General features: G+C 40.2%; 1 protein-coding gene across 1 annotated transcript in view; it reads right to left on the minus strand.

The window, feature by feature from the left end:
• The window catches only part of filip1l (filamin A interacting protein 1-like), a 72,980-nt gene that overhangs the window by 40,392 nt on the left and 4,629 nt on the right, over nt 1–27,959 (minus strand). The window contains exons 2-4 of the mRNA XM_044344612.1: nt 5,781–6,105; nt 4,951–5,124; nt 4,620–4,798 (exon numbers count right to left, since the gene is read on the minus strand). Of these exons, the coding sequence (XP_044200547.1) occupies nt 4,620–4,798; nt 4,951–5,124; nt 5,781–6,092 (665 nt within the window). The 5' untranslated portion in view covers nt 6,093–6,105. The remainder of the gene's footprint in view (nt 1–4,619; nt 4,799–4,950; nt 5,125–5,780; nt 6,106–27,959) is intronic.

A 27,959-nucleotide genomic window follows, 5' to 3' on the forward strand; every position in this document is an offset into this window, starting at 1 on the left:
GGTATGAGGTAAGAGGACACCTCCGAACACACATGTTTACTTAATAACTTTACACATCTGACACATACTCCTATCTATGACCGTAACAGAGTACTCGGCTACACAGTGGCGAACCGTGGCCCTGGACCCTGAGCCTTCAATAGGACCACATGTGGCAATAAAAAATGAAACATAGCAATAAAAATAATAGCCAGAGCCCTGTCACATGCAGGATATTAAAGGTTTCTTTGCCCTAACTGGCTTCACGACACACAAAGGTGATTCCAGAAATCCAATGAATTTGTGTTTGTTTGAGCTCAGACATACTTGAATTTCAATGTAGATTTAATATCTCTCTGCCAGAAGTAAAGGCAGCAATGCAATACAAACAAGTTAAATGTAGATATCAGATGTCTCATACTGACCAGCCAACACCTCCTGAGGTGAAACGGGAAAAAGCACAAGCTCTTTGTAAGCTGTGCTCAGCCATTTTTCACTGGCCTTAAATAAGCCATTTATTGCCATTTCATGTCCATGGCAATAAAACTAGAGATGCAAATTGTAGGTTTACAGTATACTTCTTACAACTTGCTTTGAAAACTGTGATTATCAAATAATAAAAATGATCATTTGTTTATATCTCACTGAAATGCGTCTTGACTGCAGGGTAGTTATAGGAAAATGATGACAAATTCATCCATTTCATACTGACTTCTGTGCCTGAACGCTGCAATACCCAACAGAAAGTCAAACACAGCAAAAATTAAGACACAAAATTGAGCAAAAATCAACATAAAGTCAGAGTTACAGTTTTAACAATACAAATAAATGCCCACAGATTGACAAAGCTCACAATGAGACCAGCAACTTGTGTTCATGAAGCAATCAACAACAACTTTCTGCTCCCTCATGGCAAGTGAAGCCATCATGGAAAGTTAGCATATACTTTCAGAAACATCTTCAACCAAATATACTGTAGTGTTCTTGTCAAATGTTGCCCAGAAAAAGGCAACAAATAAATTCATGTTTCTAATGGAAACTCGTGGTTACTAAGTTACCGTTCGTTCTCATTCTGTCATCTTTTTTTTCTCTCGCTCACTCACTGACTACTTTCATGGGTCACTCATCCAGTAAGTGTTCGCGAATGCCCGGAAGATGTCGGGATATTGCCCCACCTACAACTCAACAAAATATTATTGGCTAAGACAGCTGTCAAAATCATATTCATGCCCACATTGACTTGAATTACAAAGGCATTCGTTACAGCTACTGAAGGTCCTGGCGGGGGGGGGGGGGGGGGGGGGTCGCTGATTCACCCAGATACCATCGGAAGAAAAATTGCGATTGGTCCATTTCCCCTTCCGTTATATTAACCCACTGCTTTCCAAGACGAAGTTTATAAAGATGATATAAAAATTATTTGTACAAAAATTCTTCCAATATTTTTTCTTAGGCCTTCGCTGAATACCTTGAAGGCCCAGAGGGTTTCCCCTCTGCGGCTACATAAGCTAGGCTGTCCAACCACTCAAGACAGATGATAATGGCAGATGTCGAACACCCCCCGCCCCACACACACACACACACACTTGCTCCCATGTACATGCATTCACACACCCAACTCTTCTGGTGAACCCAAGACCCTCATCAACTATTTCCATTGTAATCTGGCATCTTGTTGAACAAAGTGTGATTGATACTTCTCAGAGCCATTAGGTTAGTTTTTTTTTTTTTTGTTCTCCTCTCAGTCATATAAATCTTTCGCCTTTTCTCACACGGTAATTAGCACGACCCTGGACAGAGGCCTATTTTTCATGGCAGCCTGTCCCTTCCTGACATGCTCGGTGACAAAGCACAGACCGTCGTCACACCGTCCTCCGGTCCAAATCAAACACTCTGCTACAGCTAAAGTGCAATGATGTGATTGTCCCAAATAGGTCACGGGCCGACGTCCAGCTGTGTTTCCTTTGTGAAATGAATTGCTGAGGGTGCATGTGTGTGTGTGTGTGTGTGTGTGTGTGTGTGTTTTATAGAGTCTGTCGGCTGTGTGTGTATGATATGTGATATTGCTGAGGAAGCAGTAAACAGAGCACTGCCCTGTAACTGCTCTACGTGTGACATTTACAGAAGAAATCCGTCAGACAGGTTTTCACCTTCACCTCTAGCGGTGTCTGTCTTGGCTTGTGATGCTAAACAGCACTTCCAAATAATTCCTCCCAGACATATCTCACATTACAGCATTATATGGATCACATTTTCAGAATTAGACGTGTTATGATTTCTGCAACATGCCTGCACAGTAATCTAAAATAGTTGTAATGTCTCACAATCCAGCACACTAACAGTATGATGCCTCCTCACACAGATGAAATTACAACTGTGTACAATTTTCTGCATGAAGAGACACAGCATGTTTAAGTCTGTTTTCAGGGCTTCTACTGTTTTTACAAATTTACTGCAGCACCTGATATTGATAGTGTTAGTGCTACCCGGATTTCTGTTATAGTACAAAACTAATAGCGGCTCTGTAAGACTTTGCTTTGAGCTAAATGCTGATACTTGGCAGGTCTAATGTTTACCATGTTGACCAAGTACAGCTGAGGCTGATGAGAATGTTGATAGTTTTGCAATTAGGTCATAAACTTTTGACCTGCTGATGGTGTTTGATGAAAAGTCGGGATCACCAAAGTTGTTACCATTCATCCTGAGGTGGACATGAGTGTCTGCACCAAATTTCATGGCAATACATTCAATAGTTGTTGAGACGTTTCACTCAAAACCATATCATATGAGCCTTGTGGTAATACTAGAGGAAAAGTTAGGGGATCGCCAGTGTCATTAGGCTTCATCCTCTGTAAACCATGAATATCTGTACAAAATTTTATGCTACTTCATCCAGTAGATGTTGAGATATTTTACTAGATAATTGAAAACTTGGACCTCATAGTGGCACTCGAGGAAAAGTCAAGTGATCACCAAAGTCAATAGGATTTATCCTCTGGGGACCGTGAATATCTGTACAAAAATTCATGGTAATCCATCCAGCAGTTGTCGAGATATTTCAGCAATGCCGCTAGCATGGCTGGAAATCTGTTTTATTTCTAATGTATTTCTATGATCTTGGACAGTTTAGACATTATAGCACATTGTGAAATTGCAGCATAAACAATGTGATCTTCAAGTGTCTGACCTGCTGCCTCTACTTCATTGAAACTGAAATGCAGACTAGCTCCAGAATAGTTTTCCAGGGATATGGTTTTTCACTCTAGTTCACAAATATGCACAGAGCTACCATAAAGCAGAGCTGTAAATGTAAAGCTTATTTGTGTATTTAAGCTAAATTGTCTGTCAACAAAGTATTCCCACCCACTCCCGGTCGCTGGATAATCTCCAGAAAAAACTCTCAGTTTGCGCCAGGTTTGTGCAATAAAAGGTGATAATAAAAGTAAAGGACCTACTCAAGGTCATGGGAAAAACAATAACTGAATTCTTTAGGGTGGATTTTTCTCTGTAGTCCTGAGGAACACTTTGATTTAATGCTAACATTACATAAGGATTATTAAGACATTTAAACTTTGGCAGCGCTGCGTGGCTGGAGTTGGGTTGAGGATTTGAATTAGTACTCAATACCTTCTTTTACCAGCTCACAAACTGCTCTTTAGCAAGGCACACATCTCTCAAACTAAAAAAGTATCACTGTGTCTTTATCCTCCAACACAAGGCCATGGGAATCGACAAGAATTCAGCTCCTCCTCTGCATTTCACCCTGCTTCAACTGTGTCTGCTGAAATGATTCAAGAGGTCCTCTAACTCTGAAGAACACGCTGACATTGAGTCGTAAAGGCACTCGTACCGTAGGGATGATGAGGCAATAAGCGATGACAGATATTGCTAAAATAAGAGATCTTTATCAGCCGTGATTTTGGCCTCGGTTTGATACTGTAGTTAGCGGCTGAAGTCATGCGTGGACTTGAAAGTGTGTTGGTGGTGCTGTCACTTGCTGCTGTTAAGTGCTTTTCCTGTTCTGCAGGTTGGATCCTCGGTGCATTGTTGTGGTTTACGCTTTGTTACTTTTGATTGACCACTTCACATATCATATAGTACTTAAGTGTTGTATAGTGTGTCCAGTCCCATCCCATAATATAATCAGATACCCTTGCTTATTAATTACCTGTTAAGATTGTACATGTGTATTGAATCCAGTGTAATCAATCATTTTGCATATTTTGAACAATTTGACCTAAAAATGTCCCCAAAAAACTAAAATTTTTCATACTGGGAGGAGACTGCTTGGATAAATCACTTATCATCAATTATGTCCAAATTCATGGACTGTCCGCTAAGCAAGAGGAAGCAAGGACAGGGAATTTGCATTTTCATGTCATTGAAGGACATTCAAAATTAGCATTTAAATCAGTTATTAAAATTTCGACAGTGTGACACTGAAGCCCTCCCCTGAAACCACAATGAGGTTCTCTGTAATTACTTTCAGTTCATATGTCAGATCATAAATCTCTCCAAGGAAAGCACCATAAATACATTTAGACCCTGCAGGGCTAAAGATCTGATTGTATTTAACTTGTTTGCTGGAAGACTGACTTCTCAGCGACTACCTGAGAGCTCGTGTTCGTTCACAAACTGACCTCTCGCGCTCCTGCTCCAGCAGGTTAGTGAACTCGTCGCTCTTCTTCATGAACTCTCCGTGGTTCGTCTTCTCTTCCTCCAGCTTGTACAGGGCCTGTTTGTGCGACTGCTCCACCATCAACAGCTGCTCCAGCATCCGCCGGTGCGTCTCCCTCTGCTTCTCCACCAACTTGTCCAGCTGGAGGGGGGGGAGGGGTGGGGGGAGCACATAGAGACCATCTGTCATGTCTGGAAGGCTCTGTTTTAGTCAGGCACAGTTACTAAAGGTATTTTAGACCCTGTATGTAAGGTTGTAAATGAGCACCAGCCATGATTAAGAGTTATTGTTACCTCTATCATGGGCCTCTCATAGATGTCCTCCTGGAACATGTCATCTTTACCCTGGATAGCGTCTCTCTGCAGAGCCTGCAGGACCTTCTGTGGTGTGACAAAACCATACTTGGCCTCCAACAGGGCCAAGTCGATTTTCTCTGCCTTCAGCACTGTGATCACTTCATCTCTGGCCTTCAGTGGGGGAAGAAAGTTGATTTAGTTAGATTGAAGTTTGTGATGTAGGATTTACATCCAACACATGTCCAATATGCAGTAAATATATGGACAGCAACACATTATCTATCCTTTAATATCAGATAAAGAACTGAATACTTTTATGGCCACGAATATACTTATAAATTATCAGTCAGTGAACTGTAAATTCTCAGTTTTAAAGTGGAGAGTTTACAGGACTCTTTTCTAGGTCAGCATTGCCTATAAAAAATGAAAATGTTCTTATAATGCTGATATGCTTAGAGTTGCATTTTCAGATCTGCCAAAATGTCATATTTTCTAAAGTCCAGTGAGATGGAATAGATTTATTTTCTTTGTGTTAAGCTCCTTTGACCTCAGCAGCACTGAGGCAGACGTTGCCTTATTCCTGTTGTACAACCGTGCCAGGGGATTCCTGGATCCAGTGCTGGAACGACAGGAAGTAGCCTCAGCTGTTAGCTGTCCATTAACACAGGCTTTTAGTCCATCTTGAGTGACCACTGTTACTGAGCTACTGGTCTGACTGTATATCTGACTGGGGTCAGTGCCATGACTGCAGGCCTGTCTGGCGCCGTAATGGCTAAATGTTCTCAGTTTGCTCAGTCATCTCTGCAGTTCACATCACTTAAGATTACCTGTAGTTCTCCCTCCAGCAGGCTCAGCAGGAAGACGAGGTCATCTCGGGAAAGGTCCCTGGCCTTCTCCTTCCGGCCGCCCTTTGCAGCACCGCTGGCGCTACCGTTCCCACCGCCACAGGTGCTGTTCTTGGCCGTGTTGTTGTTCCGCTGGATGGTGCCAGTGTCGTCCGGCGGCTCCCGGTGTCGACTACGACGCTCTGCCCTTCCTGAGGGCTCTTCTCGCTCTGCGGTTCTCTTCCGTGTGTCCACCTGCTGCTGAGCCGGCTTGGCCTTAGTTATATCCTCCAGACTGTTACTGCGGGATCGCATGTTCCTCTACCTGCTGGATAGATAAATAGAAAAAGATGAAGGTGTTTTTACATCCCGCATGTAGATATGCACTCACATTTTTCGTACCATGTTTCCTATATGTATTTGTATCTTTTGCATGATTTATCTTTGCATTAAGTCGAGACAGAGGCAAAACAAGAAACATAATGTGCCAAATTTGAATCCATGAACTTGATTTACGATGGCTTGAAAGAACACTCTCAGATGTCATAAACCGAATAATCAATCTGTGACTTTAGAGCATTCCAGGAGTTACTTTGTGACTGATTAAATCATTTCTTTTACATTTTCTGGCTACAGGATTTAGGCATTAGTGGGCATGGATGCCAACTCACTCAACCTGACTTTGTCGTCTCTACTTCACCCAGCATGCCCTACAGTCCCAAAACTGCCTTTTAATACAACTTAGAAATCAGTAAATCCCAGGAAACAAGAAAAATACACCAAACGACACAGTGAGCACAGAAATACAAGCACACGACCACGATCTTTAGAAATGTAGTCTGGACCTTTCCTTGAACATCCCTGGCAACTGTGCACGTCGAGACATATTTTTTGTTTATGACATGTCCAACTGTGCAGATATAACTTGTTCTGTCATCATACTGTAAGTAGGCCATAAACTAGACCTGTGTCCTAAGTCCAGTTGCATGTTGTCATTGCCTGCCATGTTATTATAGTCACTCATCGGAATAGAGTCATCATCACCACGTCATACTGCCGGCCACGAAGCACGATTATGCCACACTTTCTCTGACAGTGCCAGAACCTTTTTGGAACCGGGACCTTCAGCGCTGTCGCACCAAATTACCCAAAGCTGTCGACCGTCATTCACGGCTGATTAAATTTCCCACAACGTGAAATTTTTGGAGCGCAGTGGTCTTTTGTACCAACTTTGTTTTTACAGATGATGATAGGTGGTCTGATGTGTTTATAACTGGAGAGCGATTAGAAAAGGGTAACTTCAGTGTAGATGACTTAGTGAGCTATGAATAAAAAGCATCATGGCTACCTACCAAAGCCTTTTTGGAGTATACAGTGTACTTTGTCACATCTGGTTTATGAATGGGCCATTCAGTGACTCACTGACTTTGATAAATCGAACTATGATAAATTGATGAATGCTGTAAGGAACTGTAAGCTTCATTGCCAAGTAATTTATTACTTTTTTCAGCATTATGTTCAGTTAAAGAGAATATATCCAAAGGACAAACCATAAATGAAACATAAACATGCCGAGACAGATCTCTGAGTGTTTGATGTGAGAGGGAATAATCTGCCTAGAGGCATTACATCATCATCCATTCTGCTTGGCGCACATTACAAAGTTTCCAACTAACTGAGCTCAATAGACACCGTTCCAGCTAAAGACAGTATTTCACAACAATCATTTGTATCTGGCAGGTAACAGAAAACAGAAATGTAATTTTTAACAGGGCAAGCCTGATAATAAATGATATAGTTTTTCAAAGTCTGAGGCTTCTTGTAGCCGAGAAATAATGATGTTCTGGGAGTGAAACTATACAGGCCTCAGAGAGCTTTTTAAATGGTTAGAAAGAAATTACGATGTTTACTTGGATGAAAAAAAGGGAACTGATTAACAGCTTCAGGGTTAAAAAGTAGTTTTATTAATAGATAAATATATATTAGAATTTTTAAAATCACTTTGACATTAATAATCCAATAATTAATAGTGGAAATACAAGAATAGTTTGTGTGTTTTCAGTTTATATTCTGATTTACCAGTAGCTTTCCAATTTTGAAATTATACATCCTGTAGTGGTGAAATACAGTACTTAAGTAAGTACTACAATTTTGAGGTTCTTTACATGAGTATTTCCCTTTTATGCTACTTAATATTTCTACATTTCAGAGAGAAATATTGTACTTGTTCCCTCACTGCATTTATTTGACAGCTATAGGCAGTAGTTACAATATTTTACATACAAAACATGTAAATTTATGAAATAATCTGCATTAAAATAAAAAAAAGTATTTCTATTTTACTTCTGTATAAATTAATAACACAAAACATATTATTTGTTGATAATACATTTGTGTTTTTTACTGGTTGGAATATTTTTGCACTGTGGTTTTTATGTTTTTACTAAAGTAAAAGGTCTGGATATCAGCTAAACCTAAATATTTAAAATATTTAAAAATTAGAGAAAAAAGAGAAGCAAACCTCCATCAAAATACTCTTGTACATACTGTACAAGAATGTCAGGTAATGTAGTCACTTCATTTAGTTTATTACTACTTTGCTGCCAATCTAAGTTTATCTAAAACACTTTACAATTGGCGAACACCTAAAGTTGGCGGTCTGTAGCTACATGCACACTGTAACAACTTTTTATGTTTATTTTCTGTCCAATAAAGCAATAAAAAATAAAGTGAAAAATGGTAAAAGAGAATATTTTCATTAGTTTAGGGTTGCCACCGAGACAAAATTGGAAATCTCACCACTCCATCTGAATTTGCCTGCGGCTTAATTGGAGCTTAGAAACAATGTGTTCAGGACTCCTGCAGTGTGTGTCCGGCCTCTGTGTGAGGCCCTCTGACAGTTTATGAGTAAGAAAGATGGCTGGGTGATTGCATTGTGCACACTCTAGGCAAGGCGCCACATGATTCAGAGCTGAGGTAATTCCCTGCAGTCTAAGACAGACTCCACATCTACTTACTCAGAGATCTGGGCTACAGGCGATAGACAGAACTGGTCAAAGTGTGTGTGTGTGTGTTTGTGTGTGTGCAGATTAAGGTACTGCACATTCAGTCCTTTCCTACACAATATGTAAAGGATAGAGTACCATTTGTTGTGTGTTTGTGTGTGTGTTTGCAAGTTTGTAACCCAACCTGTGGCATCATCAGAACAGTATGTAACAACACAGCTCTGATTAAACTCAGCTATTAGTCTCTCCAGCACAACTAGAGCCCATTGATGCAAACTCGTGATGCAACAAATAGACAGAGAGACACACTCACACTGACCCACACATGTGTCCAGATTCGAGGCTGCGATTGTGCAACAAATCCAAGAGTCACAGACATGTAACGCCGGCCCGCTGGGATTCCTACATGTGCAAGTATCACGTATCTGCAAAATCTCCAAGATGGATCAGAAATATATCACATACTTCATAAAAAGGTTCACTGAGGGGACGGGAAAATAGTTTAGTATTGGATCTGACTTATCTCCAAATCAGTCCCTTACTGTCGTGGTGGGAGTCAAATAAATGAGTTTTGAGATCAGCGTTATATCTCTGGTGAGTGATGGTTCCTGATTTTTTTGTGAACAGTGTTATTGGAAACTTGGAGGAAAGCGGTAACAGTTGGAAACACTGGAATGGTGAGAAAAAAGTCCAAAAAAGCTGTCCAACTGTGCTGATTTGTGTTCATGGACTGATGTGAAAAGTAATTTGTTCATCTGCAGTTACTGTACACAGCTGAAAGCACCTTTATTTCATTATCCAAATACTATGATTCCATTTCTAAGAGATTTGCTCTTTTCAAGATGTGAATGACATCAGCACAAAAGCTTCAATTAAATTTGACAATGTAGATTTTGATCAAGCAGACTTGGCTTTTAGTTGACTGATAATATTAGTTAATCCCATTTTTCCCCCCGATCATTAAGTGTTAATCTTCAAAATCCCATCACCAGCCGTCAGTTTTATAGCAGTATAGCCAAAGCTAAATAAACACAGGGTGTAAAAAAAAAAAGGCTTTGGAAGGCACAGCGTAAAAGATGCTGTTTGGAAATTTCCTTTGGGCCTTCCTTCGCAGGAGGAGACAAAAACACTGGCTCTTAAAATGCTTGTGTACGCTGTGTGCGCACATATTTTCTCCATGACCGTGTTGTGCTGTCAGTGTTGTCAGCTCGGTAAAGGTGTGAAGGCGAAACTGCCAAAAGTTAATTAGCCACCATCTGTTGCATGAGACCTCGGATAACCCTATCAGTCTTATAAGACATTTTTAGAAGATTAAATCAGATCTATCTCACTGATGGTGAATCTGTCTTCTATTTTGTGTTTGCTGGATCAGACATCAGTGTGTCTCCTGTGACTAATAAATGAATGAACATGTGAGTTAATTTGAAAAACAATTCGGGAAAACTCGATCCAAACACGTCAACAGTTCTCATGAAGTCACAATATTACACAAGCATCAACTTACACTTATCATGTTTGTACCTGTGACTCAAGCGCAATAAGAATACATCACGATTTCCATCTGTTGAACTACTCATTGACAATAACAGCATGAATGAACGGGTGTGGGACGTGTGTGTAACTGTCCAGAGATGACTTAACCGCGCTTTGTCCTCTTACTAATCCCAGCCAGCCAGTGTCAGGCGTTTTTTGTCAGAGCCGCTTGTATAAACTGTAGTCATTTTTCATTTTGTGAGCCGGGGATTAGTGCCAGAAGGTGATGTTATGATTAACAGGTGCTCACATCTTACGCAAGGGACTTGGCAGCTTAGCTTCGTTTTGGCAATAAAGGCAACTCATTGAAAAGAATAATTCAAGCATCAAACATGATTATATGCAAAAGGGAGAATTAATTAATGTATTTTTTGTTTTATGTATGTAGATTTTAGGGGGGTTTTTTTGGCTTTTCATTTCAGCTATGTGTATATGTATAAATGGATGTATGACGTGTAGCTGTGGAGAATAGACACCCAAGCACCTGCACAGAGGCGAATCAGAATTTGTTTTTTTTAAAGGGTAAAGCCAGGTACTTAGGTACATCAGGTGCTTTGAAATAAATGCTGACAACATCTCACAATGATAATGCTAAAATGCTGATGTTAAGCAGGTTTACCATGTTCACCATCTTAGTTTAGCCTGTTAACACGCTAACACTTGTGAATTGGCACTAAACACAAAATACAGTTGAGGCTGATGGGAATGCTGTTAGTTTTTAGGGTATTTAATCATAGACGTTATTGGATGAGTTAACATTTTTGGCCTGAATGAATGTGCGCACCAAATTTCATGGCAATCCATTCTATAGTTGTTAAATTTATTTTTAAACTCCCAAAAATCTCATGTGGCGCTACAAGACAGATCACCAAAGTCATTAGGATTCATCGTCTGGGACTCATGAATGTCTGTACAATCATTTTTGCCAATCCATCAAGAAGATGTTGAGATAATTCACTGGATAAGTGAAAATACTGACCTGCTGATGTTGCTAGTGTAAAGTCAGGGTATCACCAAAGCAGTTAGGATTCATCCTCTAGGCAGCATGGATATCTGTATCAAATTTCATGGCAATCCATCCATTAATAGTTGAGATATTTCAGTTCAGACCAAAGTGGCGGACTGATCGACAGACCAATATTGCCATCCTAGAGCTATGTCGCTAGCATGGCTAAAAGTGGACGAATATTCATAAAGACAGTTTGCTTATTCATTCATAAGTCCTCTTTCCTTTTTTTTTTTTTTTTCCTCGTCCTTTCCTGAGGCCCTTCCATTACCTTGCACCCTCATTAAGCAGCGAGGACAGTGTCCGGAGCCAAAAGTAAAGCTGTTACTGGAAACAGTTGGCAGTTTGGACTTGTCTAGCCAGGACCACCAAGGTTTCTCAAAACTAGCTACCAGGTCAAATGGCGCATTCATTCAAAGAGTTTTTACGCAATGAACTCACCAAGCAACCAGCCAGCCAGCAATACACTAAGTCATAAACCCTCATATAGTCCGGCTATAATGGTCAAGCTATTTAATCACACATCTGAACACTTCAAAAAGTCATTAAGCTTATTATTTTGGGGCTTTATGATTTTGGATCTTTTCTGTGACTGTTGGGACAATCTGCACCACACCCCTGCCACACACACACATAAAAGGCTTTTCTCAGATGTTATCCAAACTTTGTTAATATACTTTAAAGTACACTCTCAGTGTGCTATACAATGAGCACTCACTGTCTCAGAAAGCTAAAAACTTTTCTTTTTTTTTTAGCGATGACTTCACTTTTCATGTGAGCTGGAAGTGAAGGAGAGGGAGGGCCGTTAAAAGTCAAAAGGGTGAAAGGTGAGGAAGCAGGTGTGCTACAAAAAAACCAAAAAAAAAAAACACCTCTTCACACTTTTTTCTCCTAAGAACACACAGAATTCATGAAAACACACACACACACACCCTCCCAGTGACATGTGTGGGACAGTTGGCATGTGAGCAGAAAACGCACACACATGCACATAACATATGCACGCGTGTACACACCCACCGCTCACACAGGCACACACACACACACACACACAAATTACAGAGTGAATTCCTGCAGCCTGACATCATGGTGCTGTCAATATGATTGAGGGGAAGAGAATGCAGATCAAAAGAGAGCGGAGAAAGGGAAGACAGGGGAGGGAAAGATGGAGAAGCAACAGTATAACCTTTGGCGAGAGACAGATGATCTGCTGCTAGTCTGCAGCTTACTGTACACAAAAGTGTTCACTAAATCACCACTTACACGAAGTTTAAGTTGGGACTTTGGTGTTTGAATCCACATACCAGTATTAAATGCTTTCAGGTGGCTTTAGATTCTGTAACATTTTTCAACCTTTGCATAATCCCTGTAGATAGAATCAACCTCAGTTTTGCTAAAAACAAGCTTTTTTTGTCTTGGTTCTTGAAAAGTTCACATTTTTGACATAATGGGTTTACAGCAGAAACAGTTTAGTAGCTTGAAGTGAGTGAAATATATCAGTTTGAATGTTGTTTTTCCCAGCGTGAGGCTCAAAGAAAGCAATTCTGGTTTCAGGATTTCCCATGTTTTTTGGCATGTTGTGCCTAAAACGAAGGAATATGTCATACACTTTGCTGAGAGTTAGATGAGAAGATCGATACCCCATCTCGTGTTTGCACAGTAAATATGAAGCCAGTCTTTATCTCTCAATAGCCCACAAAATCAGTTTGTGACCCATGAAAAATGTATCATGCAGTGGGAACTGGTTTTCATTGAGAGGAAGGTATGGAAAAGGTTGAATTGACTTGAATTGAAACTATCAGAGGCTACAGAGACTGTGGTGAAGTCTGAGCCATGTAAAATCAGATCAGATGTTGCTCATTTTTCACACTGTAAAAAGTACAGGTCAGGTGTGATGTATGTGAGGTTGCATCCATATGTTGGCCTGTGTAATCAAATACCTGTTGTTGGTGTTTTGGGGAAATATTTCACTCTTAACGTTCCACTGGCAGTGAGGAGTTTAGATCCAGCCAGTGTGCTGTTTGTCTTCTATCTGTCCAGTTTTTTTTGCTCTAAAATGTTCCCTCACCACACATGCCTGTATATTACATTAGTTATTCATGAAATCAATTATTCATCTCTTATTCGTTACACATTCCTGCTCAATAATGTCATGGCATCTTATTTGCGTTCATAATTATGCGTACACATGTATGCGAGGGCATGCACTGAGAATAAAGGCAGGAGAACTTCAGTGTCAGTGATGATTAGACTACAAACTTACAGATTCAAAGCCAGAGGAGGTCAGAAAGCCCTGAGATCCAAAATCACCACTTTTCCATTTCACTCAATGGGAGGTTCAAATTTATTTGGCAGGGCAGAGTGAAAACATCTTGAAATAAGCTTGATAAGAACATAAAAGATAGTTCTTATAATACTTCTGTTCTATTTTTTATGGTGCAGGAGTCTTCTGTTTTGATTATAAAACATATTCTGTATATATAACTATGCCCAGACGTCTTAATGATATACAGACAGTGTATGATATACAGGCAGTACGCTGGATGTGAATATTAATACCATTAATTGGTAATAAATCTGTGGTTCAGGAGAGCGCTGGGACAGTTTTAAGCGAATACTTTGGAAAAAAAGGTGTGGGGTCTCTTGAGAACAGTTTTTCCATTGTAAAATATAAATATAGTTCTAGTGTTTCTTGTATTGCTCCACTTAAAGTGTTATTAACCAGTGTTAAATGCATCAACAGTGCTAACAGCACCCAAAGAATGACTGGGTGTCTGTCAGAGAGCAGCACACTGTGCCGGAGGGGTTTCCATCACCCAGCTAAAAAAAAAAAAAAGCGAGTGAAATGTTTACAAACAGTGCACCGGTTGCCGCAGCAACAGGTAGCGATCGGGATCAGCGTTCAGGCCTCAAGGTTGCATGAGGTGCCATAAAACTGTCCAGAATGTTTCCTGCAAGCATTAATGCTGCTGGACTGCAAATCAACAAGAGAAGCGGTTTGGGAATTCCTCAGCACTGAAGTCGCCCACAGCTCAGGGCGCACAGGGCCGTAATTCCTCCAAAACAGCCGAGGACGGACGATCAAGCAGACTAATAGAGATGTTTCGGCTCAGATGGAGGCACGTTGTTATTTAAAGCTTTAGGATATGACAGTGACTCGCTGGTGCAAGGGGCTTATAGCTGTTAAAAACGCCTGCCCTGGTGAAAAAGAACACTGCTGCACATTTTCTACATCTTCTCTTCAAGATGATGCAATCCCAGGAAATCTTTGGACTGGCCAGAAAGTGAAACAGTGTCAGCACATTTCACTCGCGAGCACGGCTCAGAAACAGAGATCACATTCAGTAACACTGTGCGTTTCAAAATCTGATTATATGAACAAACTTATCACCTCGTACGGGACAGTCTTCCAGCTGGAAATGAAGCAATGATAATAGCCTAAATCTCAAAACTAAATTTACCACCTCATGCAAGTGGTTGTCCAATGAGACTTTGCTGTGCACATCATGATGTAAATCTATTATTGAATCTCTTTCCATGAGTCCTTTACATTGCCTTTTATGCTACGCAATGAGCAGAAGAGGATAATCTCTTTTACACCAGGGGGCGCCATGTTGCCATTGAAGTTTGAATCTTCAAATGTCATTAAAGGTCTCCAACTAAATTCTCTTTCACTTATTACAGTTAATATTATATGTTATGCACTTTCTTCTCCATGTTGTAAATCTGCTGCAGCTACTTTTGTCTACTTTGTATACTTTGACACCTTTTGGCATCCCTCCTCTATTGCTTCCTCCTGAGTTTTATCCCCTTTTTTTGTTGTAAAGGTTTCGTCTTTTGTCTCTGTTTAATATAAATAAAATGGACTTGACCTGAGAGAAATTAGCCCCTTTACAAACACACTGTGAGACACGCTCTGAGCCAAAACAAACCAATGAATCTGTTAACAATCTCTTAGCCCATACAGGTAGAATCACATAAAGTTTGTTGAATGTAAGGACAATGGAGGTGATTTGTCCTCTGGGAAAATAGAAGTTAAGACAGAGAATGGTTGGAGACTCAGGCTTCCTCTGCCAGGTTTACATGTGAAGGCGTTTTCAGTCTGGGAGGAGGGCCAAGTTTGATGTTAAAGCATGAAATCTGGCCAAGCTTACATGCACTTAGTCCTTCTTGCTGCACTAAATGTGTAAACGCTACACACACACATATGCTGTCTGGTTGTTTGTCTGCTTTTAGCAACAGTGTTGCCATGAGAATGTCTTTCTCATGATCTCATGGTTGGCTCCAAATGTTGCATGTAACAGCGCGAGCGTGTGCACAAAGGCCTGTGTAATATATTTAATTGTGTCAATCTACACTATATATATTGGGGATTTGTTTTTTTTTTGTTTTTTTTTTTGTCATACAAGGACTTCGCTTTTAACAAGGTCAAGCTGGTGAAAACAAAAACAGACTCCAGTAACAGAAGTTCAGCGACCTTTCAACCAGAACTGAGACCAAATTACTTTTTAATGGTCCCAGTCATGCTGTTTTGATTCAAACATCAATGCAGCAGAACATGACGCACATGAAGTGGACCTCATTCTCTTGGTGTTGCTCTTTACCCTCACAAAACACGACTGTACCTTCTATGTTTAGCCCCCCTGCGTACCCAATGTCAGCCTCAATACATGTTCTAAACACGCCCAGTATATTTAATATCCTGTATCGTCTTTCATCTCTTGGGGGGTGCTCCGTGCTCAGTGTCATCAGACTGTAACCTTGTCTGTTTTGGAGCAGGTGATTATGAGAAAGAGAAGCCCGAGGGCTGATGGGGTTTGAGTTGGCCAGGGGGTGCCGGGTGGTAGTAATATCACCCCGCTGGGTGTCACACTGAACAAACCAAAAGTGAAGGGTCACCCAGTTCAGGCAGGCGGGATGGTGTATTTCAGATGGCGAGGCTGGACGGGATACTTTAAAGCTGCATTTGTTTGTATTTTGATATTAAAATTATGTATGTATAAAGTAAAAGTAGCTGCTCATAGTGAAGAACCGCCTGATAATTCTCACCTAACTGCAGTTGCCCTCATTTCTAACCTCAGTGAGCGTTTTAGCATCTTTCAGCTCATTGTTTTGGTTCTACAGCCCACAACTTTACTGTTGTGGTTCACTCTTACATCCACTTAGTTTCCAGCAGCAACAGTTAGAGAGAAAAGCTATAATAAACTGTACGCTACCTGACGTGCACCAAACAGCGGACAGACAAATATAGCGACTAGCCAGTGAACACAGAGGTGCATTTAGTATCAACGGTGATTTGTGAGCACTGTTTATACACAGATCGCAAATGGTGCCAGCGTCTGGTTTCACAAGTGATTGTCACTCGCCATTTGCAGATAAACTGGTGTCCCACAGTCCTCTCACATGCATGTCATGCTTCGTTTCCAGCACAAATATGGTGTTTCTTTTGATTGGTTACAAAAATGACAGCAAACAGAAATGATCTCATGTTGCAAGTTGCAACTTGCATGTTGCAAATCTGGTGAAACAGGCACCTGATATTTTCCTTGACAAAAACAGAGCTTAACGGAAGAGTTAATATTAATTAAAAGGAAGTAAGGCATTGTGTGTATTATGTGCGTGCATGAGTCACAGTGTTAGGTGTCTCTGGATGTGAGAGTGAACCTTGTATGTGTGTAGAGTTTTGACGTTAAAGTGGTAGCGCATGTGTCAATAAACAGTTCTGTTTAAGACATTAGCAGCAGTAGCAGCCTTATAGTCTTAAATCTGTCGTGTTTTGGCAGATTTGTTCAGGAGATTGATTGTTCTGGGGTAGAAACTGTTCCTTAATCTGTCAGTATGGGCACTGATGCACCTACAGCGCCGTCCAAAAATCCATTAATGCAGATTTGAAAGGTTTTCTGTACTTTGTGTACTTCATCAAAATTGTAATTGTAAAGCTACAATATGCAAGTTCTGGAAGTCAAGTTAGCACTAGCATGAGGCTTGGGAGCAAACTGCCCTGCATCCTCATAAAAAGTACATTTAAATAAAAAAAATATATATAAGAAAGAACTTACATGCTGTAGCTTTGATTGAACTTGGATACTTGGATATAGAGAAGCTTCTACCATAAAAAGGGCCTCCTGATTCCTCTTTTACATTTACCATTTAAGTATTCCCTGGAGTAATATCCAGTATACATAATCACCAATCTGTATGCTACATATTTTAGGTGATGTAACATCATACTGTTATGTTACTCTGGAAATATTCAATTGTTTACTTTAACGTGTGACTTGGCAGATAAGGAACAAGGCATGAATACCACTGCAGAAAATAAATTGTTCCTCCTACACTGCTTACAGGAAAAGCTAAACAGATAAAATGAAGCAACACATGGGAAAAAAATGTGCTTTCTGTTCACATCACCTCTGTGCTAACACTGCCAGAGCTGCTCAGTTTGTTCCCCTGTGAAGTTGAATTGTTAGAGCATAGCACTAGCTTTCAGTCGTGATAGAAAGTGGTTTAATTCATGTTTCACATTTAAATTCCAACAAATCTGATCCTCTCATCCCATCTATCTTTATAGATAGATTTTTCAGAAGTGTCTTTCATTAGCAACATTTTAAAAACATCTCAGATCTCCATCCTAATTTTAAAATCTAAGCCTCTGTTTCTGGATCCCCTCCACCCACTTTAAAGTGTCCTGTGTGCCCAGCATGACAGAGCAGCTCCAGACAGATCTGATGGTAGGAAGGTGTGAATAGCTGAAATGTCCTGTCACCACACAGGCCACCAGGGAAGAAGACGAATCACCTACAAGTTCCAACATCCTGACCACCGTGATCCTCTCTGCTTCATCCCAAACACGTACAGACAGATAAACACATGCACCGTCAGACATAAACAGAAAAATCAGAATGTCACATTGTACAAATCCAAATAATGTTCTAACTTATATAACTGCACTTTTTCAACAAATGTTGTCATCAAATCCCAGATGGAATGGCCTCTTCCTTATATGGAGTTTTTCCCTGCAAGTGGCTGAAGTACGACTTCATAGGCCACACTGTAAATAACACTTTCATAACACGCTTCTTAAAGGTGCAGTGTGCAGGATTTAGTGGCATCTGGCGGTGAGGTTGCAGATTGCAACCGATTGAATACCCCTCGCTTCATCTTCCCCTTCTAAGCGTGTAAGAGAACCTATGGTGGCTGCGAAACTCGTGAAAACATGAAAGTCCCTCTCTAGAGCCAGTGTTTGTTTTGTCCATTCTGGGCTACTGTAGAAACATGGCGGTGCAACATGGCGAGCTCCGAGGAAGAGCCTCTATATAGAGCTCTCTATATAGATATAAATATCTCATTCTAAGGTAACAAAAACACAAAGATTCTTATTTTCATCTAGTCTATTTCAACTAGATGCCACTAAATTATACACACTGCACCTTTAAGTAGCACATCCTGGATCATCCAGCTGCTGTTCTGCAGGAATATTGAGCAGATTAATCTGATGTTGATACTAAGTAGTTCGGGGCCGAATAATTGGAGAATTACAGCACAGTGTAGGTTGTTGAAAAAAAGTCATTCAGTCTGTTTTAAATCATAAAGAGAATGAACAATAATCATATGAGCAAAGATATGGCATAGACATCTCTCATTTTTTCCCCCAATTTCAGTTTAAATTTAGTTTGTTTACAATGTGGGTTATGAGACTAATTTTCTGATTAAGTTTTGTAAGTATTATAGAATATTTCATTTCAATTTGTCTTTGTTTCAGAGCAGGTATTTTGTAATATTTCTTTTTATATTTTACACTATAGTTATATTTTCTATCTGCAAAAATGAATGTGGCATAAAGCTTGAATTTCTTTTATTAACCCTGAAACAAAAAGGTTCAAAACATTTGACAGATATTTAAAATTATATTTATTCTCATGCAGTAACCTTTTTTCCTTTTTTTTGTTCATCTAATATTCATCTTAATTTCAGTTTATGATTTTAACCTTGCTTTAGTATTGACAGGTGTTACTCAGAATTAACAAGGGCTTTTTTTTGGAGGACTCGAGCTCTGGCCAACCAGCAGAGGGCAGCAATTTTATATTTTAAGGAGTGGCCTTGTGGAGCTTTTAGACTGAACAGTGCAACTCACTTTAGTCCTTAATCAACAAGATCACAACACTCATCACTCCTTATGTCCACAAGCTATATTCATCTGCTATTTCTGGCTGCTGCTGTGCTTGTTTGGGCAAGGTTTGACGAGAGCCTCATTCTTTTGTTCTTTAGTTAAAACGGCTGCAATTGCAGTTACTGAAGGACCATTAACTGTTTTGCAAGTCACATAATTAAAGACATGCTGAGTGACACTAGTTTCCTGTTTTGTTCATTTGGTTTTGTAATTGTTTCTTTGTTATTTTATGGGAATGTATTTTCTAAAACACAGGTGTGTTTTTCACTTCCAATCTGTCATAGTCTCATTTACTGCAAGTTAAATGGATCATTGTATTAGTGGCCCTCAGAGAGCTTACATAGTCAAACACCTTTAAACAGGGAGTAAACAAGATAATGTCTGAGCGGATTAGCCACTAGATTGTTCTGTTATGTTTTTAAAAGATCTTTTCAGTGTCACAAATGAGAGAAAGCAATGAGCTAATAGTGCAACTTTTCCCAGAGAACAGCGTCTGTAACTGTATAATGAAATCACTTGACGTTGTGCTTGGTTAGGATTAAAATGTGCACATCCCTCACGTCTCTTGGTAGATAGACCCCACTGCTTAGAAGTAATGTGGGCTCAAGCTTTTGTGTGTTTTAGGACTGACTGCAGATTAAAGAGTCAAAGCACTCGTCAGCTGGTGAGCAGGCTGTCACTTTGTCTGCAGTAACTGATGGTGGAAGTCACGTCAACTGTCTGTGTCTTGAATGTCAATTCAGCTTAAACTTGTGGCCTTTCACTAAATAATTGTCAAATAAAAAAAAAAAAAAACAAAGCGGTGATCAAGAACAATCTCCAGACTTAATGATCAGTTTTCAGTTTTATACTGCAAAAGTAAATTCAAAGTCCAGAAACGACATGTAGAGAACAATAACATCCAGGTGAAAGAACCGGGACACAGAGGGGAAAGAAAAAAAATGACTAAGACACTAAGAAATAGAGGGACAACAACAACAATAACAACAACAACAACAACAACAACAACAACAAAAAGTGAGCGTGCACTCATTCATTCACCGGTGCATTCTCAGCCTGTCCATCCATCTGTGTAGCGACAGGATTGACAGTAGAGGATTACAGGGTCACAGCATCCATCAGCTGGTCCACATGCTGTCAATTTGCCCACAGAGCGCACACACACACACACACACACACACACACACACACACACACACACACACAAACACACAAACACACATACTGTACTGCCTGTGACTGAAAGATCAACTGTGTTAAGAAGGTTGCTTTCCAGGAATGAATGATGAATGTGTTCATTAAAGTGTTTAAGTCACAAACTCAAGAATATAATCTGATTACTGTCACAGTTGCCTTTATATTGTATCCACATTGATTAGAACAAACATTACACCTGCAATAACTGATTTTTTGGCCACCTAGGGGGCAGTGAAACAACTTCTGATGACGAACCTGCTTATTTACACCCAGCAGATACTGAGGCAACATTAGCATCTAATATTGCTTTGTTATCCACTGACTCCTGAGGGGAATATCTGGCTCTTTAGCTGCTAAATGCTCAGTTATGTTCGCCAGCTAGTCGCTAACTTTGTATGTGTGTTCTGGTGCCGAGCAGTATGTTTACCGCTTCCTACTGTGTTTTGGAAGCAACGTTAAGAGAGAGAACAGTGAGAGTGAACCAAAACAGATAAGTTTTGGGCCATAAAATCAAAGCAATCAGCTGAAAGACTCTAGAAAGGCAGCTTTAAATTCTTTGTTACAATATTAATGTCGCTCTTCAGGTATATAACAAAATATTATTAAAGAGCAGCTCACATCTACTAATAATCATCTTTTCATAATACAAGTCCTATAGAGATAGCACACTCAAGTAGCATAAGAGAAAGCAGCAACATGCAGTTGAAACAACATCAATAACATGAATTCATGGAGGAAATCTGTCTTTTTTAGATAAGCAGTGAGTGGCTGAACAGACACTTTCAGAGTCTGGGGTAAAAAAAAAAAAACTCTCTGAAAACATTAAGTGGCAAATTAAGCAGGAATATTATGGTATTCCTGAAAATCTCCCCAACTAATGACTGTTACTGTAGTTCTTCCCCCTTTTTTGCCTGTAATCCAAACTCTCAAGTGGCCGACCAACGCAGCGCTAAAATTAGAGGTCATCCTATCCTCGTGCACAGTAGAAGCGGGGAGAAGGCGTGACATTGCCTCGTGGTTTTGGACCACGTCCTGCTGTTGGGGGGGGGCGAGGGGGGCTGCACTGTAGTCTGCTGCACTTCATTTCATTTAAGTGTCGAGGGTACATTGCACCTATCAGCCTAAATCCCAAAGTATGCCTGTAACTGAGATGCTGCAGATTTGCTCCATATTCCAAACGGCATGTTGAAGTTGGGTACAGTCGCTGGCAAATCCTGTCAACACACAGGAAGCAATGAATTGAAACTCAAGTCAAAAAATTCAAAGCTGCCACTTTAATAGCCGTGAGTGAGCGCATTGCCCAGAGAAAGCCTGAGTCAGCGAGGATGGCTCGGTGTCCTCGCCACCTCCGTCCTCCAGACGCTTATACGTTTAAATATGAGGAAGTGTGATACAATGTCCTTCAAAGTTTCAGAATTGAAACAGATGTGAGTTGTTGCTGCCACTGTCTTGTGTAGCTTTAAGCTGTACGATCCAGATGTCAGTGATTACAGGAAGGTTAGCAGCTAGTTGACACTTCACTCTAAAGTAATAAACCCACATGACAGCCGTATTACTGACTGTGGCATCACAAAGTTCCAGAGTTTGATGGAGAGCTGTGTGTGAGTGTGTGAGTATGTGTGGATCAGAGCAGTATTTTTGGTGTGTATCTCATAGTCTGGCTGTCACTGTATGCATCTGCTCTCTCTTCAATATACCTGGATTAGTTTTTTGTTGGCATGCATGAACAATCTGACATCATGAGGAGGAAATAGATTTAGTTCAGAGCAGACTGAAGCCCTGGATTTTGACTTGCAGGGAGCATTTTACATACATTCACCTCAAGTTTTGGAACATTAACCATGTTTAACATCCTGCATTATAACAGTATAAAATAAGAGCATGCACCTTTAAACGTTAATAAACAAATATTTAAAAAAAGATAATTACATTTAGGTCTTGCTTTGCGCCCTCCCATCTTCCTGACCAGTTGCCCAGCAACCTATTCGATAAGCTGTCTGATGACTCACACCTTGGGCTATTTACATATTAGATGTCTAAGCTGTGATTAGATCATTAACTTTATGACAGTGCGCTGATGAGTGCATTAGTCTGAAGGATAATCCAAATACGCAAATCACTTGGCTGGACTCTATCTATCCGATATACAAACAAACAGGTAGGTGTGATTTGTTCATAATGAGCAATTATTGAAGTTTGTGCATCCAAAATGTCCTGAAGCATCTCATTGGTCTACTATTATGGGGGATCAAGATGTTATTATCTAGCAGCATATCAGTTTCTTGAGGGGGGTTTTGGATGATTTCAATATTACCTGCACTGTTCAGCGATTTTAATCACATCTGCACAACCTCCAATAATAATTACAACAATTACCCACTGTCAGTATGTATCAATTACCTAATCAGCTGACCTGACTCATCCTTACCACCAGTCAGTTCAATGAAGGAAAGATAAACTTTATGAAACTCCAAAAGCTCATCAACGTCATATTCCAGCTGATTCTGTCTATTTATTGTAAAAGCATAGTCATTAAAGTAGTTTGCAAAAATTAGGTAATTAACAATAAATCATACTAATTAACAGTTATACAAACCCTGAAGGTGATGAGGGTCACGTAGTTTTCTGTATATTACAGAATCAGCTCTTGTAATGTGCCAGTGGTGAAAAGCTGTCGACTTTTATTACAACAGAGGAAGAGAAGTATTTTATTACCCAACTCCCCTTGTAATATTAATCCTGCCCAAATATGGCATCAGACTGAAGCCCAGAAAGATAATAAATTCCTTCATGTTTGACTTACTCCTACGCGCCCATGATACACTCACCCAGGTCTTTTCACTTATTTTTCACAATTAGATCCCAGCACAGTTTCACTCAACTTCAGCCTGAGTAACGGTCTTATTATCTGCAAATGTTGACAGCACCTGTGTGGGTGTTCAGAGCCTTTAAAAACTGTCCATCTTTATTTGGTAATTTCCTCATTTCAATTTATCTGCTCAGGGTCATAAATGCAATGAAACTCTTGATAGTGTGAGAATAAAACATTTAAAAGTATGTGTAATTTCACCAAATGCCTCTCAAACACACAATGTTTCTCTTATTATTTTGCAAAATCACTTATGTTTATGACTGTAAACTGCAATGTAACCAAATCAGAACCCAAACAGAGAGATGTAAAACCCAAATTGATGCCAGCTACAACACGACTATAAAGTAAGAGCTGCACTTTACCACACAATTTATCCCAAGGTAACCTCAAAATGCGAAAAACAGAAGAAAACAATGCAGTTTTCTGGCTCTGTGGCTTTCTTAATCAGTGGCTGTTGTGCTGCTCAGTGAGCTGAGTCATGTTTTTCTTATTGAAAAAAAAATCTGTGTACTTCAATTTTATAAGCGGTGCTGCATTCTCTGTTGTGTTGTAGCAAATTCCACTATGACTCATCTGTGCAGAGTAAAAAAAAACAAAAAAAAACAAACGCTTTCCCTTTTAAGTCTTTCACAATCATTGCATTTCTGATTTTTTATTTACACTAGACGGCAGCACAGTTTGTTGTTTTTTTTGTATCTGGATCATGTAACACGCTGTGCAGGTCTGTGCAAACCCCTGATTCAAGTATAAAAGGTAGGGTGCAAGGTTGTTTTGAAATAAATGCGCTGCACTTTGAGGATGAGCCACCCAAAGCCACAGTTTATCCAAAGCGCTACTGTGGCTTTGGCCCCCTGCACTGCCTATGAGTCATCTTGGCAGATAGGTGTAATATACCCTCCATCACCCCACCGACTATGTGCTGTCGAGCCCTGGGCCTCATCCCGTACTGACGCTGCAGCACTCCAGCCAAACACAAACCCGCTCTATACAAATCACGCCCATTTAAGACATTTCTCAAATCTGTCCAGAGTTGTCCGGGCTAAAGTGAATAAATTAAGTGCCACAGGGCGCAGCACTGACATTTCTCACCACTGCCCTTTCCTCATCTGTTCCTGTTTGCTCTGCATGCCTCAGTTCTCTTAAATAAGAGGGTGCAGGGAAAATGTTAGTGGGTCATCAGAAAATAGCTCCATAATTGACCCTGTCATTTAGCGAATGCAAGAGTCACAGAGCCACGCTAAGCCTCTCTCATCTCTGCTGGGTCCATTTCTATAGCAACAGCAAACAGAGAGGGGCAACAATGGAGGCTTAAACTTAAAGAGGAGTGTTCGCAGCGGGGGCTCCTTGGTGCGTTTTATTTTTTCCCTCCGGTGCATTTTTAGCGTCAGGCTGCCACCTGTGTCGCTTTATCTAATCATGTTACATATGCCAAGAATTTCACAACCAAAGCCGAGTCCCTGGTGGGAATACAATGCAGAAATAGCAGCGAGCTGTGAGATGGTTCACGTTGAGGTTGGCAAAGGTTGACACTGAGCTCTGTAAAGATTTCATTTACATAATGTGGCTAACTAGCAAGCTATACCCATGGAGAATAAGATACTCTTTGCTTGGGTGCAAATTTATCTGACACGTAGTGTTAGATGAGTAGTTATTAACATAATCTAGTGTGCTTGGAAGGCAATAATTTAACAAGCGAACTTTATAATTAAGCCTAGGCCACCAGACGAATATGGTTCTCCAATTAAAACTGCAATATTTGACTTGTTTATCAGATGGTTAATGAAGGTTTAGTTATTTCCAGATCTGCAAAAGTACAACATAACCTCTAACTCCTCACCAGTACACCCAAATTGGGATATTCTTATGGGATGTTTGGTGATTTCACTTTCCACCATGGATTTTGCAAAAAGGATGTGAAAGAACTCACATCTGCAATTTCTAATAAATGCCAATAACATCTCAAAATCTAAGAAATGTATAGTTCTACAGAGTAAGTTATTTTATCAAGTTAAAATGAGAGGAAAACTCTACAGTGTGACATGTTAATCTGTCCGACATGCCAACCAGGTGACAGCAGCTGTAGGCTTTCTTATACATATGACGCTTTGTACCGCTGTGACGGTTTCTGCTACGTCATGGAAAGCATCGGCCCCCCATCAGCTCGCAGAGGAATCCGAGTTCATCGGGCCCTCGCTGTATATTTAACATAGAACATTGGTACTAAATAAAATAAAGGTGGTGACGCACCGGCAAGTCTGTGCAACATAGATAACTTACAGTAATAGCATCAGGAAATGAAAAGACAGCCAGGGTTAAAAATCTATTCTGGTGACAAATGCTGTCGGGTTACGAGCTGCTTCTTTATATTTAAAGCACAAAGGTGAGAGTTTCGCCGTGTATCACAGTCAATAAGATTTTCTAATCTTCTGCATCAAGCACCGAGTTTTATGTCTACTTTTACTGCAAAACAAGGCTGATGCCACATGTGCTATATAAACATTTTCCAACTATCTGTGTCTTGTTGTCCTGGGGCCTTGGCTTTTTTGTTTTGCTTGACTTTTAATGACAGACAGTCAAACTTGTAACAGAGCGAATGAAAGAAGTATGGAAGAAGCATCTTTTGATGGTATGATGAGAAGAGTTTGTGGCTGCTTTCATTCTGACAGATCTGACAGATCTTACTGTCATGAACTTTTCAAGATGGTTTACAGTGAATTCAGAACTTTTAGAGACTATAAATGCCACATACAGATGAGTAAATCATTTTTTTCAGAGTCATTATGGTCTCAATCGCTAATAGGTTTATTACTGGTCATTTTGGAGATTTGAAGACTCATAGTAGCTTGAAACGGAAAAGGTGGCGCCAACACTGGGCTTCAAACAGTCTCCAATGGGTGATGTCACATGTCACTGCGTCCATCTTTATGTAGAGTCTATGGTCTGATCTTTATGTGACCCCTTTCATGTACAACTATTCATTTGATCTGTTGTTAATACAGAAATATTGGTTATTAGAAGCTTTAAGGCTGTCTGTTTGCACTGTACAAGTAACTAAATCAGATATGTCTGTTTCTAAAGCATCATCATTTACTGTTGTTGTAACATTAGTTGTCAGAGACTTGTCACAGGCACATCATCTCTTTAGGTTCAGAAGAAAAAAGGGAATTTTCACTGTTGCTTATTCTACCATCTCCTCTGTTGAAGTGATGCAGAGCAGTCTCATGAGAGGAAGCACGAACCCTTTTTAATTGTTCTGCTTTTTGAGATTCTCTCTCGCCGCCTCTCTCCCTGTCTTGTTTTTCTTGTCGCAGTGTGCGACGTGTTGCGTGGGGAGTGAGAAGAGTAAACACAGACACTAGTGAGTGTGGATTTAATCTGAGAAGAAGAACAGATCCTCTAAATTTACAAAAATATGACAAAAAAATTGATTCGAGCTGTCTGACTGAGCAAGTTATTGGGTTTTACAGAGTATGTAGCGGAAAAAATGTAAACTTCCAAGTGAGTTCAAAGAAAAACATAGAGTTATGTGGTTTTTACAGCTATTCTCACTTTGGATTTCAACCATTGTTGCATTTTTACGCATACAATTGGAGCCTCCAGCTATGATCCCCTGCTGAGAGTGTTTAATGCAGCACAGGCAGCCTTCCATCACCAATGCTTCATGGTGTACTGATGCAGCACGAGCTTTATTCACTTTTACACTTCCGTGGAGACGAGCAGCGACTGTGTCTGCTGCGGCACGCGGTAACCATTCGGTTCACCACCGGACGAAAGATACATATGTGAATTATTTATGCACCTGGAGTCAAGCTGTTTCTTCCGTGATGCACCTGGGGAGAAGCCTAAAGTGCTAAAGTGAGGTGTCAGCAATAAAATGCAACATAAAGATAATAGAGTGGCTGTCCACAGTGGGTTTTTATCAAATTGTACACATTTTAACCAAACAGTTTGATGGTTGGTTTGACAGTTGCTTTTAAGAATTAAGCATTTCTTACAAATACTCAGGAAAATGTATCACTTTCTGCATTTCAGAATACACTTCCGCTGTCCATAACAACATAATGCTCCTAACCCGTCTTCCTAATACAGAGTTTTTCCTTTTTATAGTCTTGTCCCTGAGCCTCTTACGCTTGTATGTCTTCACTTGCTCTAATGGGAACGGGTTCTCCGAAAGCACCATCCAGCTGATCTTTCAATCAGCTGGATGAAAGATTGTACTGCTGTACAGTCTGATCTCAGTTGACTTATTTTGACTGCAGGTCAAGCTGCAAGATTGAGAGAGACTAATGTTGGACAACACTGGCGTTTCTCTCTCGGTGTGTATATATAGTGCTCTTTTCCCAGAGCTGTGAGTGGCTGGTATTCTGTGGGGGGAAACAGGATCCGCAGGACTGAAACA

Source organism: Thunnus albacares, chromosome 24 (assembly GCF_914725855.1).
Source record: "Thunnus albacares chromosome 24, fThuAlb1.1, whole genome shotgun sequence".
Classification (NCBI taxonomy): domain Eukaryota; kingdom Metazoa; phylum Chordata; class Actinopteri; order Scombriformes; family Scombridae; genus Thunnus; species Thunnus albacares.